At 36.1% G+C, this 17,189-nt stretch overlaps 1 protein-coding gene across 5 annotated transcripts in view; it reads left to right on the forward strand.

Moving 5' to 3' along the window:
* Window positions 1-17,189, forward strand: part of FYB1 (FYN binding protein 1) — a 176,119-nt gene that overhangs the window by 121,592 nt on the left and 37,338 nt on the right. For all 5 annotated transcript variants that reach the window (XM_063619547.1, XM_055246070.2, XM_055246071.1 and 2 more), the window contains one exon: window positions 5,225-5,381. In XM_063619547.1, coding sequence (XP_063475617.1) covers window positions 5,225-5,381 — 157 coding nt within the window. The remainder of the gene's footprint in view (window positions 1-5,224; window positions 5,382-17,189) is intronic.

A 17,189-nucleotide genomic window follows, 5' to 3' on the forward strand; every position in this document is an offset into this window, starting at 1 on the left:
CAGCAATATGGTGTAATGTCTTTGGTGTTGTTAAGGAATCCATAGATTTAAAAAGGAAATTGAGAATCAAATTTCCACATGTTCCTTACACCCCTTGGGACATGAAGACTTTAGGTACCTTCTTAGTCAAAAGTCACAAACATCAGAATCTACAAGGTAGATATCCTAAGTCTTCATAGATCTTTATTACCAGAATGTTGTAAAAGTATCCAGAACCGGCATTTTTGACCAGCAGAAATACATAAAATGCAAAGTTTGTGAAGTAATACAATTTCCAGTTCCCATGAGTATACCACCACCCTTGCTGGGTCCTCTCTGTTCATTTCCACATCTTCTCTCCCTGCTTCTTCTTCCATTGCCCTCAAATCCACTTTTCTGTTTATAGAGTTTTAGATCCTGACAAAATCTCACCATTTTGGGTAGCCTGCATTTCAGTGAACCTGGAGCCGTTCTTCAAGGCAGGGCCAGATAACTACTGAGCACCCACCGACTCATGGAAAGTCTCTCCTGGTCATATCCTTGTGATAAACAAAATGGACCCAGTGCTCCGCCCATTCCAGCATGCCTGAGCAGGGAAACGTGACTTGTGCAAGATCTCTTCCAAACTTCCAAAATTAAAAAGGGTGAAAAGTTTAAGTCAGAGGTTATTAACTTCCTAGATTTTTAAGAATTGTTTTTGTGTTCTAGAAGATACTGCAATTTCACTCCCCATTATTCGCAATTCTCCCCATTTTTCTGTAACTGGTATAAACTGTTCCCTAATATAAATATAGCCAATTTTCCTTAATATTTTTTGTCATTAGCCATGCACGCTCCCATTTGACTTATTAGCAAGATGCCTATTATGTCCTTCTTGAAGCCTTAATCTCCTGTTAAAATGCTCAGAGCACAGTTCCTCAGTCTGTCTCAGGACAACAGTGGGTAGTAGGTTGCAAATTCATCTGATTAGCTCATTGCTGCTGAACCATCCTGCACTGTCCAGAAGACCAGCTCTGCCCACTACTGCAGGGATCCATAGCCCTGCACAATCCTGTCTTTCTTTGAGGAAAACATTCCACATGGTCTTTTCAGTTCCAGTACTTTCAAATCACAGATATCCAGGCAATCCCCCCTGAGCTTTGGGAGATGAGATCCACAAGTAGATCACAGTTTTAGGTGTTAGCTCTCAAATTGCACATCCCTAATTTGTAATACCAACTGAGGTCTAAACTTGTTGCTCTTTCCCCTTATTTCGTACCTTCTAAGTCCTTTTATGCTATTTCAAAATTCCCCGATTTCAGTTCTTGAGAGTTTTTTTTTCCAGCCAGCTAGTATCAGTCATTCATCTTTAAAAGCCTACTTCCTACTAGCTTGAATGTTTACATGCCTGCTTTCTGGTTTCCAAAATCAAATTTCAGGCATCTGAATTTAGCATCCAGAACACCCCGATATGTGAGCCTTACAGTCTCTAGAGCCAGGTATTTCCTGCATTAAACTGAAAACACTCATAAAATCACACTAAGAGGAAAAATACAAATTGAAAAAGCTGAACTTACACGCAGATTGTAGGACAATTTGCTAATGTGTCTATTTTAGCTTACTAATAATTTTCATTTAATTACCTTGAGAAGCAGTAGAGCACAGCAGAAAGTGCATAGAAATCATTAAAAAAAGACTAGAGTTCAAATTCTGGCCAAGTTTGAACCCCACCGCTACTGCTTACTGATTCTCTGAACTTGGGTAGTTTTCTTAACTATCAGATGGAAACTAGAAAATAACATATACCCCCATAGGGCTGTTATACAAAATAAATAAGATTATATATGTAGAATGCCTAGTATGGTGCCTGTCAAAAATTGCATGATTAATTAATATTATTTAATATCATTATTCCCAGATATTTTTATCTTTATTGTTTCTATTTCTTTACTCGTTTTACTATAGTTCAATATTCATCCCCTTTCTTTCCATCAGAATAAAAACATGTTTCTGCTTTTGAGGATGTTAATATTTCTAATTATATTTTAGTACACTTTATAAAGTCCAGATCGAGATTTTAGATTCAATCATTAGACTCTAATGTCAATCGTTAGACATTAAAGTAAGTCTAACTCGTTTTTTCCTCCAGAAAAACCAAGATGCTTTTCCTTAGAATTATTTTGTATACATGCAAATATATTCCTAGCAGTATTTGAAAGTGACCACACGTTTTGCAAAGCAAAGTGTTTCACTGCCACATATTAGTGTAATATAGGAAGACTTTAGCATATGTTCTCCCAAGCTTGATGAGGAAGAGTATGTTCAATTAGTTTAGTGCCTCATTACGTCTTTCAAATTATCTTTGATAATTTTCCAAAGCTAATTTTTCTTTAAAATTTAACCAGTCCCTTTCCATCTCTTACCCCGCTTCCCTCTGGTTTTGCTGCACTCTCAGGCGAGCCCTACTCTGGCAGTGGCAAGACCACTGCCGGCAACTCAAGGAGGACTCTCTTCTAGTTCCAAGTCCGGTAGAAGAGCAAGCACACCCCTTCCTGGGTTGCTCAAGTTATTATAACTGCAGAAAGGAGAGTAGATGTTGAGTAAACAGAACCACAGAGGGCCCATCAGAGTCTCATAAGCCTGTGTAAAGGCAGAAAGGCTGGGTTTGGGAAAGTCAGTTTTCTGTGTTTCCAATTCAAAGGACTCACCATTCCCTAAACCATTTCTATAACTTCTCACTTGTTGGCCTTAAGTCACTCTCCCAGGGTAATGCCTCCGGCTTGTCAAAATCTTTTCCATGAAAGGATAAGTCACAGATAGCTAATAAATATTTTTCTCTGTATTTGGATGGTTTACTAATATCTACTCACAGAGGCGTATTCTCTTTGGGTACAGCTTTTAAATCATTTATGAATCTACTGAACCATATTATTTATGAATTAAAATAACTGGATGCCATTTTCATCTGTCACATTCACTAGAATTTTTAATGTTTATTCTATGATAAAAGAGGCATGTCAAATTGATAAGTAATAGCTTATCAGACAAATGGTGCAGAACATTTGTTAAATGATTTAGGAGCAACAACAACAACCACCATAAAATTAAATCTCTATCTCACACCAAACTCCAAAATAAATTACTAATAGTTTTAAAGTGTTAAATGTAAAAAAAAAAAAAAAAAAAAAAAAAAACTAAGCCACAGCGAAGTAGGAGAAAATATACTGTTTATAATTATCTGTTCTCAAATTAGGGAAGGCCTTCCTAAAGATAATGTAGTGACAGAAATTATACACGAAAGGATTGATTGAATAGATTAGAGGAAAAGTCTGATATATCCAAAAATTTTTATTTTAGTTAGGACAAAAACAAACCGGATTCAACATTTCTAACATAAATATCTTGAGTGGGAATTTTTTATTTATGAGATTTATAGGGGAACTAATTCTGTCTACCTCCATCCCCCAAAAATAGTTGCGAAAGAAGAACTATTCTTGTAGGAACTGTACCTGGCCTAGAGGGTCTCGAGTCTGCAGTGCAGGGCCTGAGCAGTTTTTAAGACTCTAGGAAGAAGGGAAAGACTAGGGTGAGGTCAGAGAATGAACAGAGGGGTCAATATGGTCAGCAATTACCCTAAGTGAAGAGCTTTGGCAAGAGGGAGAAGTATCTAGAAGAAATTAGGAATGTGTTTGTGTCATATGCTGTATAAAACCTTGGCATTACACTTGTAAGAAAATTTACAGTGAAGTGCTGTATTTTTTTTGAAGTTTGTAAAGAGAGGTTTTACTTCTTGTGTTATATTTTTAATGTATGGACAGGCAAAAGCAGGATCCAAAGCAGCCTAATTACATTCAGTTGGTCCAGTTAAGAAACAAAAATATTAATGTCCTTAATAAAAATATTTTAGAAACCAAGAAAAGGAAAATACTAATTTTGAAATAGGCAAAGTATTTGAATAAATAATACAATTAAAAGGAGGCCAGGCACGGTGGCTCACGCTTGTAATTCCAGCACTTTGGGAGGACAAGACAGGTGGATTACAAGGTCAAGAGTTCAAGACCAGCCTGGTCAACACAGTGAAACCCTGTCTCTACTAAAAATACAAAAATTAGCTGGGCACAGCAGCGGGCATGGTGAAATCCCGTCTCTACTAAAAATACAAAGAGAAATCCCATCTCCAATAAAAATACAAAAATTATCTGGGCATGGTGGCAGGCACCTATAATCCCAGCTACTCAGGAGGCTGAAGCAAGAGAATCGCTTGAACCTGGGAGGCAGAGGTTGCAGTGAGCCAAGATTGCACCGCTGCACTCCAGCCTGGGCGACAGAGCTAGCCTCCCTCTCAAAAGGAAAAAAAAAAAAAAAAGGAAAATGGTTATAAACATGAAAAAATGACCTCATTTGTGCTCAACGGCAGGTAAAATTAAAACAAAATGTCTGTCAAGATATTATCCTCTTTTCCTCTCAGAAAATCACCCCAAAACGAGAAAGAAATTAGAATTCCATATTTAGGAAAACAAGGCAACCTGCATAATTCCAAAGCCCAATATATGAAACCAGAAAGTCAATGCAGGAATGAGTGAGAGGAAGAGGATCAAAACAGAGAGGAAAGATATAGAAACAACTGATTCTAGTCACTATTTAGCAGATAGAACCTAGGAATTTGTTAGGTACCAGCAACGGTATGCTGACAAATGTTTAACAACCAGGAAAAACTCTGTGTGTATGTGTGTTATGTGTATATACATATATGTAATATATCTTATTGATGTAAAGGATGAATAAGGCCAGGCATAGTGGTTCACACCTGTAATCCCAACATTTGGGGAGGTCACGGCAGGAGGATTGCTTGCGCCCAGGAGTTCAAAACTAGCCTGGGCAACATATCAAGACCTCATCTCTACAAAAAGCATAACATTTTCTAAAAAATTTAGATGGGCATTGTGGTGCACGCATGTAGTCCCAGCTACTCAGGAGGCTGAGGCAGGAAGATCCCGAAAGCCCAGGAGTCTGAGCTTATAGTGAACCATGATGGAGCCACTGCATCCTAGCCTGGGTAGCAGAGCGAGACCCTGTCTCATAAAAGATATATAGCACACAACGTAGTAATAATAATAAAATAAACATACTCTTTATTGAAAATTCCATATAGCCAGTTGTTAATTTTTGCCAAATTATTTTATCTGTAGCCAACTATGGTTGCAATTAATAATCTTCTTTTTGAAGATTTGTCTTAATTCATGGTATTGTTTGCTTTGCTTCTTAGGTACTAGCAAAGGCCAGACGTCTTACTCAACAACTTCCCCGCCACCACCTCCACCATCCCATCCGGCCAGCCAACCACCATTGCCAGCATCTCACCCATCACAACCACCAGTCCCAAGCCTACCTCCCAGAAACATTAAACCTCCGTTTGACCTAAAGTAAGCACAAGATAATCTTGCGATTTCTTTCCTAGTCTCTTGCCGTAGATTTTCAAACTATGCTTGGTCAAATGCTGAGAGTTCCATGGGAAACTTCTGGGTCTACAAAAGTGGGCAGCTGCCAGGGAGAAGAGCTGGCCAAGCTGGCAGGGCAAATACCCCTAGAATTGCTCAGTTCTGAGCCATTCTTATTTATCTGTTTTATGTTGGGTTTCCCCTTAAGCATTTATTTGAAGAAAATTTCCACTGTTTTTTAAAAAGTTCTGAAGCTTTCTTGAGAACCACCAACTCCTCCACTATCATGATCACCACCACTCCATCACCATATTTTTACTGACTGCTTATGTTGTGCTAGGAATTTTACATATATCATCTCTATAACCTTATTGATTAGATAGTATCATCATTATTTCACAGATGAGGAAATGGAACTTTAGCTCTGCAAAGAAGCCAAGTAACTTCTCCAAGATCACAAAATAGTGTAGAATAAAAATTTCAACCAATGTAGTCTGGATCCAAAGTAAATGTGCTTTAAAATACTAAGCTAAATAGCCTCCTTTAATTAAACAGTAATACAGATTTTCTCTCATCCATCAGAATTTTTGGCTGGGCGTTAAAATCTAGGAAACTTTTATTCAAGCCTGCTCTTGCTTGAATTTTCTTAGATGATACTTTTCAGAAATGTCAGCACTGTAGGGGTTTCTATGCATGGGCTCTTTATCCAGGATTTAATAGAGTAGTTGGTAAAGGAAAAAGCAAGTGGCGGGTTGGAATAAAAATGGAATGTCATTTTAAGAAGAATGTTCAGACAATGGCAAGCATAAATCCTTAAGACAAAAGGGACTACATATTCCCTTTCTTCTTGTAGAAAATTGCTTAACATGATTCTCCTTTATCACAAATAAGTAATATCTCAACATATTTAGTATAATTTGATTTTCCTTCACTTAAATTCCCCTACCAGATTGATGTTCCTTACAACAAAATACTTAATATCCATAATCCATGTAATGGAAACTGTTAATAACAATATTAGATTGACAGATTCCCTGAAATGCTTGATGACTACAGTTTAGGGAAAGGATAGAAAACGTATTTGTCATGGAGAAACACCACCATTTTTTAACTTTAATATGCTTTCTTAGGGGTTTAAGGATAGTAAGTAGAAGGTGCTAGAGCAGCTTCCTGGCTATTATCTTATATATGACCTGCGTTGTGCATTTATATTAACGGGCTGCACACCCTTCAAGGCATTTGAATTTATGGATGTCAACTTAAAGCCTCTAATCCTCCATGATATCCAGCTACTTTGTTTTTTCAAAAGGGAAAATGTGTATAGTGAAAGACTTTCAAGCTCCCATCAGAAAGCTCAGGTAAATTCCACAATGAAGAAATCTCTGGGTTAGAAAATTTTCCCCAAGAAGGGGAAGCTAGAAATACACAGAGGAAATGAAACCAAAATGGGCCTTGATGTTCAGGCTCAAAAGCTTATATTTCACATGAAGGGGCAATGTATGGGGTAGTCTGTAAGAAGAATTGTGAAAGATATAGGTGTTTCTGTGCTTCTCACAGCATCAGTCCTCAAAACACATACATGAGTGTTTCCCAAACATTCCCTCTGCCAACCTGTGAACATTCCTCCCTTTTCTGATCAAAGACCACTCTCAAGTCAAGATCTAATAGATTTCCTTTACAGTCATGCAACAAGTATTTTTTGAGCCACTGCATTGTGCTTTTGTAATAGGAGTTCAGGAAATACTAGTAAACAAACAAAGACTCCTGCAAAGCAGGGACCAAGAGACTAAAGAAATGAAAATAATAAACAGGGCTGGGCATGGTGGCTCACACCTGTAATCCCAACACTTTGAAAGACAGAGATGGGAGGATCGCTTGAGCTCAGGAGTTTGAGACAAGCCTGGGCAACATAGCGAGACCCTGTCTCTACTAAGCATTTGAAAATTAGCTGGGCATGATGCTGCATGCCTGTAGACCCAGACACTCAGGAGGCTGAGGCAGGAGAATTGCTTCAGCCCAGGAAGTCGAGGCTGCAGTGAGCCGTAATTGTGCCACTGCACTCCAGCCTGGGTAACAGGGCAAGACCCTGCCTCAAAAATAAATAAATAATAAACAGGTAAAAAATATGGTATTAGCACTTGATACTTCCTAACGTATTTCCTAAAGGGAAAACGGAGCAGAGGTAAGTGGTGGAGGTGGAGTGTGAGGGTGGCGTTGGGGACAGCATGTTGCTGCTTGAGAGAAGTATATATTTATACTTTTGCACCAACCTAATAGAAAATGATACTTGAGCAAAGATTCAAAGGAAGTAAGGGAGTTAGACATGAAGGAAGACTGTTCTAGGCACAGAGAGCAGGTAGAGAGAGCAAGGGAAAGAACGGTAGGGAGAGTCAGCTTATGTAGGGCCTTGTAAGCCATGATAGAGATTGCAGTGCTTAAGTGAAATGGGAACCACTCAAAGAGCTACGGCACAGCAGTGACGTCTTCTGACTTGTGCTTTATAAAAACCATCTTAATGGCTATGCTGAGAAGAGACAGTAGGTAGACAATTGTCAAAGCAGGGAAACCTGTTAGTCAGATATGACAGAAATGCAGGCAAGGTATGCAGTAACACTGACCATGATGAGAACAGTGGAGGTGGTGAGAAGTGTCCATATGTTGGGTGTATTTTGAAGAGAGAGACAAAAGAATTTGGATTTAGTGTATGAAGGAAAATGGGAATCTAGAATGGGTGGTTCCAGTGTTTTTGGCCCAAGCATCTATAAGGATCATGCTTCCATCAGCCCAAGCACCACCATGAGGAGGCCGAAGATGTCAAAGGATGAAGATGTTAAAATCACAGCAAAACTAAAGATCTCAAGAGTTTTTATTTGCATGTCTAAAATTGGGCAACACTTTGTTCCATAAAATAAAGTAAGTGTTCCCAAGCAGAGGAGGTTGGCTTTATAAACAAAAAGAACTGAAGAAAGCAGAAACAAAAAACAGAAAGTGGATTGATCACTTTAAAGTTACTTTCCTTGTAAGGCAGGTACGGGGAGATAGAACAATAGAAAGGTAATGGGTTGGTTAACATCAGGTTACTTCAGGTCAGTCTTTCTTGTAAACATTAAAACAGAGCATTATTATGACAGAAAGTGAAAATTTGCCTCTTCAGGCAACTAGGCCGTTCTCTCTGTCTCCTGATTTCCCAAAAGGCCAGATAACTCAGTTTCAGTTTGGTGAGCATGGGTGACTCCATTTTGATTTTTAATCTGGTCTTCTGGGGCCCAGTGCAGGAATTTAGTCCAAAAAAAATGGCCTCCTAGATTTTGTTTAACAAAGGTGAACAAGTTTTGTTTAACAAAGGTGAGGAAGATCTGGAGGTCATGGCTATGTTAAGTTTGAGGTACCTTTTAAGCATCCCATTGGGTAAGAAATGTAGAGTTTCGGAGAGAGTTCTGGGTTTAAAATAGGAGAGAAATAGGAACAGATTCCACACTGAAAGTCATAGGACTGGTTAAGACGACCAAAGAAGGGAGTGTAAAGAGAGAAGAAAAGAACTGAGCTCTGGGGCACTGTAACTCTCTGAGGCCTGGGAGGAGAAGGGGCAAAGGAGAATAAAAGGAACAATCAATAATGCAGGGGTCTTGGAAGCCCAGGAAAGGAAGCATCCAAGGAGGAATCAGTGAGAAACTGTGTCAGGTGCTAGTGGAGGCCAAAAAGTGAGGACTGTGGAGGTCAGTGCAGGGGAAGTTGTCAGGAGTGGTGGGGATACAAGGCTGATTGAAATGGCTTTAAAAGAGTATGAAAGGAGAGGAATTGGACAGAGCAAATAGAAACAACTCCTTTACAAAGAAAGGGAAACCAAAGAAATGGGACAGTAACTGATGGGAGAAATGAGATCAAGAGCCTTTTTAAAGATGGAAATAACTGCACGTTTATAGGCAGATGGAAAGATCCAGTCAAGAGGGAAAAATGATAAGGGTGGAGACGGGAGAATTGCAGGAGCCGAGCATTAGAGCAGCGGGGAGCAATGGCTTCCCTAAGGTTTACAGTTCTCCCTACGGTGTGGAGTGGAATCTCTAATTGGGATCGAGGAAGGGATTTTAGAAGACAGGGTGGACTTTATCATCTGCAGCCTTTTCTGCCTACTCCTAAAGATGTTACCAGAAGTAACTTGCATCATATCATTCAGGTCAAGATGTCTTAAGAGTGTAAAAGATTCCAGACAGGTGAGAATCAGAAATCCTAAATAACTGAAAATGAAGTAGTTGAGGCCAAAGTTATATTGTATTTTAAACTGTATTGTTTCCCCACCTAGTGGTCAGAAATCAGTTTGTTACATTTTCTGCTATTTTTACTCAGGCATTTGAAGAGAAAATGAAATGGGTCAAAAGAGCATGTTTATCATTTTTAATGTTCAAATCAACACTTTTTAGTGTAATACATTTCTTGGTACCTTTTTAAATTATAATTTCAACATCATAATTTTTCATATTAAAAAAGAATCAATGGTTGAGTGTTTTGGCATATCAAACAAATTACATGGTTATTAATAGTAATGAGACAGGAAAAGTGAAGTAATAAAAAATAATAAATAGTGGGAAGTGACTAAGGTTAGAAAAGGGAAGGTTCAACAGTTCTTACCCTGAAGTCATTCGTAGTTAGTTTAAAGGGTTTTTTGGTTTCTGTTTATGTGTGTGTTTTATTTTTTGTCTGTAAAATTGGAGGAAAAGTAAGAATTTGCCATTATAACCTTTTTATTAATTAGAGATGCTTAAAATGTTCTGAAACTTGAGACTTGCCATATCAGTAGCCTGCTGCCAGATAGTCTTCTCTCACACCAGTTGGATAGCTTTGGCTTAAACAAGTCAGTTTTCAAATTCTTCATGGGTTAAATATAGGAAGACATGATCCAGAGGAAAGGCCGCAAGATTTTACTCCCAGCAAGGCAGGTATAGAGCAAAGTTTAATGTGTCATGTAGATTTCTTCCTCCTTCTTTAAAAAAAAAAAAAACTGCTGATAATTAAAAGCTAAATGCATGAATAGCCAATAAAGTATAAAGGCCAGCTGGGCATGGTGGCTCATGCCGATAATCCCAGCACTTTGGGAGGCTGAGGTGAGCCAATCATATGAATCCAGGAATTCAAGACCAGCTTGAGCAATGTGGTGAAACCCTGCGTCTACAAATATATATAATATATATACATATAAAATATATATAAATATATATATAAAATATATATAATATATAAAATATATATAAAAAATATATATAATATATATAAAATATATATAAAATATATATAATATATAATATATATAAAATATATATAAAATATATATAATATATAATATATATAAAAAATATATATAATATATATAAAATATATATAAAATATATATAATATAAAATATATATAAAATCTATATAATATATATAAAATATATATAATATATAATATATAATATATATAAAATATATATAATATATATAAAATATATATAATATATAATATATAATATATATAAAATATATATAATATATAATATATAATATATATAAAATATATATAATATATAATATATATAATATATATAAAATATATAAATATATATTATATATATATAAAATATATATAAATATATATAATATATATAAAATATATATAAATATATATAATATATATAAAATATATATAATATATATAATATATGTATATAAAATATATATAAAATATATAATATATAAATATATATAAAATATATAATATATAAATATATATAATATATACATTATATATTATATATAATGTATACATTATATATAATATATACATTATATATAATGTATACATTATATATAATATATAATATATACATTATATATAATATATACATTATATATAATATATACATTATATATAATATATAATGTATATACATTATATATTATATATAATATATACATTATATATAATATATAATGTATATACATTATATATAATATATAATATATACATTATATATAATATATAATATATACATTATATATAATATATAATATATACATTATATATAATATATAATATATATAATGTATACATTATATATTATATATTATACATATATAATATATACATTATATATAATATATAATATATACATTATATATATAATATATACATTATATATAATATATAATATATACATTATATATATAATATATACATTATATATAATATATAATATATACATTATATATATATATAATATATATATATAATGATAAAGATGGAGAGAGGGGAGAATTGCAGGAGCTGAGCATTAGAGCAGCGGGGAGCAATGGTTTCCCTAAGGTTTACAATTCTCTCTAGGGTGTAGAGTGGAATCTCTAATTGGGATCAAGGAAGGAATTTTAGAAGACAGGGTGGACTTGCCGGGCGCGGTGGCTCACGCCTGTAATCCCAGCACTTTGGGAGGCCGAGGAGGGCGGATCACAAGGTCAGGAGATCAAGACCATCCTGACTAACACAGTGAAATCCCGTCTCTACTAAAAATACAAACAATTAGCCGGGCATGGTGGCGGGCGCCTGCAGTCCCAGCTACTCAGGAGGCTGAGGCAGCAGAATGGCGTGAACCCGGGAGGCGGAGCTTGCAGTGAGCCTGGGAGACAGAGCAAGACTCCGTCTCAAAAAAAGAAAAAAAAAAAAGAAGAAGAAGACAAGGTGGACCTTATCATCTGCAGCCTGTTCTGCCTACTCCAAAAGCTGTTCCCAGAAGTAACTTGCAATCGTATCATTCAAGTCTGGATGTCTTAAGAGCGTAAAAGATTCGAGACAGGTGAGAATCAGAAATCCTGAATAACTTTGAAAATAAAGTAGTTGAGGCCAAAGTTATATTGTATTTTAAATTTAAATACACACACACACATATGTACAAAAGTTTAGCTGGGCATGGTGGCACGTGCCTGTCGTCTCAGCTACTCAGGAGGCTGAGGCGGGAGGATCCCCGAGCCTGAGAGGTCCAGCCTGCAGTAAGCCATGATCTCGCCACTGCACTCCAGCCTGGGGGACAGAGTGAGATCCTGTCTCCAAATAAAAAAGAAAAGAGAAGTATAGAGGTCAACAGTTTTACATCTTTATACATCAGGAAATAAAGCACTAATAAGCTTTCTAAAAATGACAGTCATTAACTTTACTTTTCCTATTTAATTCTACATGCTATAGCATAAAAAGAAAGATCTATAGTGAGAGGCCTTATTGAATAGACCTATTATCATAACTGGTAAGCTTCCTTTTCTTCTTCTTCTTCTTCACCCCCTCCCTCTGCTCAGTTTCTTATGACTTGGGCTGTGACTGGTTCCATTGTTTTTCTCTTGCTCTCTCTATGGGGCTTTTCTCAATGCTTGGAACCCTTGGCGAATTTGCTGACAGTTTGATCTGGATTTACTCATGGCACCTGCACCTATTTATTTTCCTCATCTCTTTTCCTTTTATTCTTCACCATCATTGCTATTATAGTCACTATTTCATGTTTATTGAATATTTTAATAATATACATATTACAAATTACGGCCTATATAAAGTGGCACTAAGATTCATATGCTATAATTTTGGGTCCATAAATAAAACAAATGTGTGCAGGCAAACATGGTCTACAAGTGATAAATGCTTTGCATAAATGTGCAGACACACATGTATGAATGTGCTGTGCAAATACCCTTCCTTTTAGAAGTATTCGTTATTCATACAGGTGTTTTAGGAAGTAAATTGCTTAAATCTGGTGGTCTTTTTGATTTAACATCCTTTTCACCAATGATAATTTGCTTTAGTAATAAAAGTTAGTCTCTTGTTATTACTGGAATATTGTTAATTCATCAAAAAAATCAAAAGCCTATCATGACAGGAATTATTCTAATAACTCTCTAAAAGGATAATCATAATAATAAATTAACTAGCAAAGTGACAGTCCCTTTCCTTAAGGAGTTTATGGCCTGATAGTGAAAAGAGAGACCTGAAGCAATTACCCCATAATTACAAAGGAATACAGAATAATCACTATAATGGATGGATGGATGGATGATGCAGAGAAGCAATGCAATGATTAGGTTTAAGGAAATCAGGGACAACTTCACAAAGGAAGGACTGTTTAAGGAGAGGCTTAAAGAATGGAGGCCAGGAGCGGTGGCTCATGCCTGTAATCCTAGCACTTTGGGAGGCTGAGGCAGGTGAATCACCTCAGGTTAGGAGTTCGAGACCAGCCTAGCCAACATGGTGAAACCCTGTCTCTACTAAAAATACAAAAATTCCCAGGCGTGGTGGCGGGCATCTGTAGAATCCTAGCTACCCAGGAGGCTGAGGCAGGAGAATCACTTGAACCCAGGAGGCAGAAGTTGCAGTGAGCCACGTTTGCACCACTGCACTCCAGCCTGGGCAACAGAGTGAGACTCTGTCTTAAAAAAAAAAAAAAAAAAAGAACGGGAGGACCACAAGCAGGGGATGCTGAGAAGGGAGATTATTCCAAGGAAGGGAAGCGTGGGCTGAACATGAAGGAACAAGAAACCAGAGAGAGTTCAGACAGCATGTGAGTTTACTGTTAATATGTGAGAAGATAATGTAAGAAAAGGACATATGAGAAATAAAGCTTTACAGGGCAAGACTGATCATAAGAACCTTGTATGCCATAAAAAGAGCTATGGATTTTACTCTGTACAATGTTAGTGTATTTTAGTGTCTTAGGTATTTTCATCTTTTTAGTTAATATTCAATTCATCAAAGTTAGTCATGCAAAGGCCTATTTTCCTTTAAGTACTTAAATTTATATTACGTGACTTATTTTATTTATACATCTAGTAATTTGTATTTAAATTAGAATTATTTTCAGGGGATCTTTGATTAATGATTGGACAACTCATATGGCTCAAACTAAATTCTTTCAAATCAATAGTTCTGTTTATAAATGTGGTTAATGAAACTTCTTGCGATGTTTCATATTGCATGTATATATTAACATATTTAATTTCATTTTTAAACATTCCAAATATCTGAATGAACACATTTAATCACCCCACTAAGCAAAATCCTCCCAAGAATTTAAATGACTCTCATAAATCTATTAAATTGAACCATATCCAGTTCCCTTAAATATCCAATAGCATTTGCAGTTAGATTTTTCTTACGCTTTTGAAGAAGTATACTTATTGTAAAAAATGTTAAGCATATAAAAGCCAGGAAGAATAGTATAATGAGCCTCCATGTTCCCTTCACCAACTTCGACAACTACAAACTCATGGCCAATCTTGTCTTATCTATACTCTCACCCACTTGCCTCTTATATTATTTTGAAACTAATACAAAACATCATATAATTTCATCTATAAATATTTCAGTAGGTATTCCTAAAAAAAATAGATTCTGCGCATTAATATAAAATATCAAGTCAGTGTTCAAATTTCCAATTATCTCTTACAACACATATGTGTTTTAAGTTGTTTGAATAAGAATCCAAATTATATACATCTATACATCTACGTTGGCATATATGTTTTGTATTCTGTTGTTCTTTTTTTTTTTTTTTTTTTTTTTTGGAGACACAGTTTCGCTCTGTTATCCAGTCTAGAGTACAGTGGCACAATCTTGGCTCACTGCAACCGCCACCTCCCGGGTTCAATAGATTCTCATGCCTCAGCCTCCCAGGTAGCTGGGATTACAGATGCCTGCCAACACACTCGGCTAATTTTTGTATTTTTAGTAGAGACAGGGTTTCACCATGTTGACCAGGCTGGTCTCGAACTCCTGACCTCAGATGATCCACCCACCTCAGACTCCCAAAGTGCTGGGATTGCAGGCGTGAGCCACCGCGCCTAGCCTGTTATTCTCTTTTAAGATATAAGTTCACTCTCCATGTCTTTTTTTAATTATTTGCAATTTATTTACTGAGGATATCAAGTTGTTTGTGGATACTATAGTTCCCAATCATCTAGATTTTGCTGGTTGCTCTCTATAATATAGCTGTATGTCCCTCTCTCCTCTGTATGTCCTATACATTGACAGTGGGAGGTAGAGGTGGCTTGGTCAAATTTAGTTCTTTTATTTTTTGGTGTATTCTTTTATTGGGAACTAATAATGTTCACTTGACTCTCCTTTTTTGATGTGAGCAGCCATTGACACTCAATACCCAGACTCCTTAATGTTTCAACTAAAATTTAGAAACTCTACACCACAAATTTTAAATTGATGTGACAAGTCTAACTGAATATTTTCTAATGTAACAAATCTTTTAAATATTACAAATACTTAAAAAATTGACTGTACATACATTATTCCAATGGTTATAAAACTTACTCCACAAATTGTTTTTACTATGAGTTTGGCTTATTCCATCATGTCTGTATTTAATTCTGAATGTTCCAAGGATGAAAAAGACTCACTAAAGAAAACAAGTGTCTTGTCATGACAAATTTAATGAGTTAATTAACAGGGCCTTTACACTTACCCAAATAAAAAGCTAAGCATATATAAGTTAAATTTTTAATTTTCTATTTTTTAAGTGAGTTTATTAGATTAACAGTTAGTCCCTACCTATATTTACCATCTCAGGTAGAGACTGAGACAGATATCCATGACAGTTCTTCCCGAGTTACAAATGTATCCACTGCGCCCATTTTATGGTTTTAGTGATAAAAAGGCACTTCCAGCCCACATTCTTCAAATGTGGTGAAACACACATTTTGCAACCAGCATCTCTTGTTCAAGTAATATTCTTTCCTAAGTCTTGAAGGAGTTTGACTATGGGACATGAGAGTGATATAATCATATTTTTGTGTTAGAAAGATGGCAAAAGTTGGAGAAGGGACTATCAGGATAGGGAAGAGAAGGAGTAATTCTGATTACCAGGACACTGACCAGATGACTACTGCAAAAGTCCACTCCAGAGATAATATAATCCTATTTTTGTGTCTAGCGGGAGAGAGGAGAAATGGAAGAGGGAAGTGAATTAGTACGGGGAACTGGTGTAATTTGGTGATTGATTTGACATGGGACTGAAGATGAGTGAAAAACAAAGGATGAGTTGCTGCTTGATAGATATGTGAATTGTGGTGCCATCCACCAAGAAAAGAAACCTAGGAGGGAGAGCAGGTTTAGGCTGGGCTAAAAGGAGGAAACCTCAGTTTCTGAGATGATAATATAGAACTGGCTGTAGGACACCTGAGATGTATATATTTGAATCGGAATCTCAGAAGAGAAGCCTGGGCTAGAGATTTCAACATGGAATTTGCCAACATTAAGATCATATATAGAGCTATGGCGGTACATAAAACCATTTAGGAAAAACTGCAAAGTGAAAAAAGAAGAAGAGAACCAAGACCAGAACACAACAGAACATCATCATTTAAGAGAAGTCAAAAGAAAAACCACAAAGAAAATTGTGAGAGAGACAAGAAGTGAGCCAGGAGCTATTTCTCATGGAAACAAACAAAGGAGACTCAAAGAGGGCAAAATGGCCAATACTGTCCAGGGCCACAAAGCAGTCAACTAAGATGCAGTTTGAGAGCATCCAGTGGATTTGGTAGCGAGTATTTTTAAGAATAGTCTCAGGGAAGAAGTGGCAATAGGGGAAAGATTGCAGTCAGGAAAGAAATGCGTGGGAGGAGAGGAAGTAGAGTCAGTGAATAAAGACAATTTTTTCTTAGCTTGGATGGATAAAGGAAGAATATCTTGTGGTAATGTGAAGAATTCACAGAGGTAAAGTGAAGTGTTTGTTTCTTATGGATGACAGTAACTTGGGCTGAGGGAGAAAACAAAGAATGA

This window comes from Symphalangus syndactylus, chromosome 16 (assembly GCF_028878055.3).
Source record: "Symphalangus syndactylus isolate Jambi chromosome 16, NHGRI_mSymSyn1-v2.1_pri, whole genome shotgun sequence".
NCBI classification, from domain to species: domain Eukaryota; kingdom Metazoa; phylum Chordata; class Mammalia; order Primates; family Hylobatidae; genus Symphalangus; species Symphalangus syndactylus.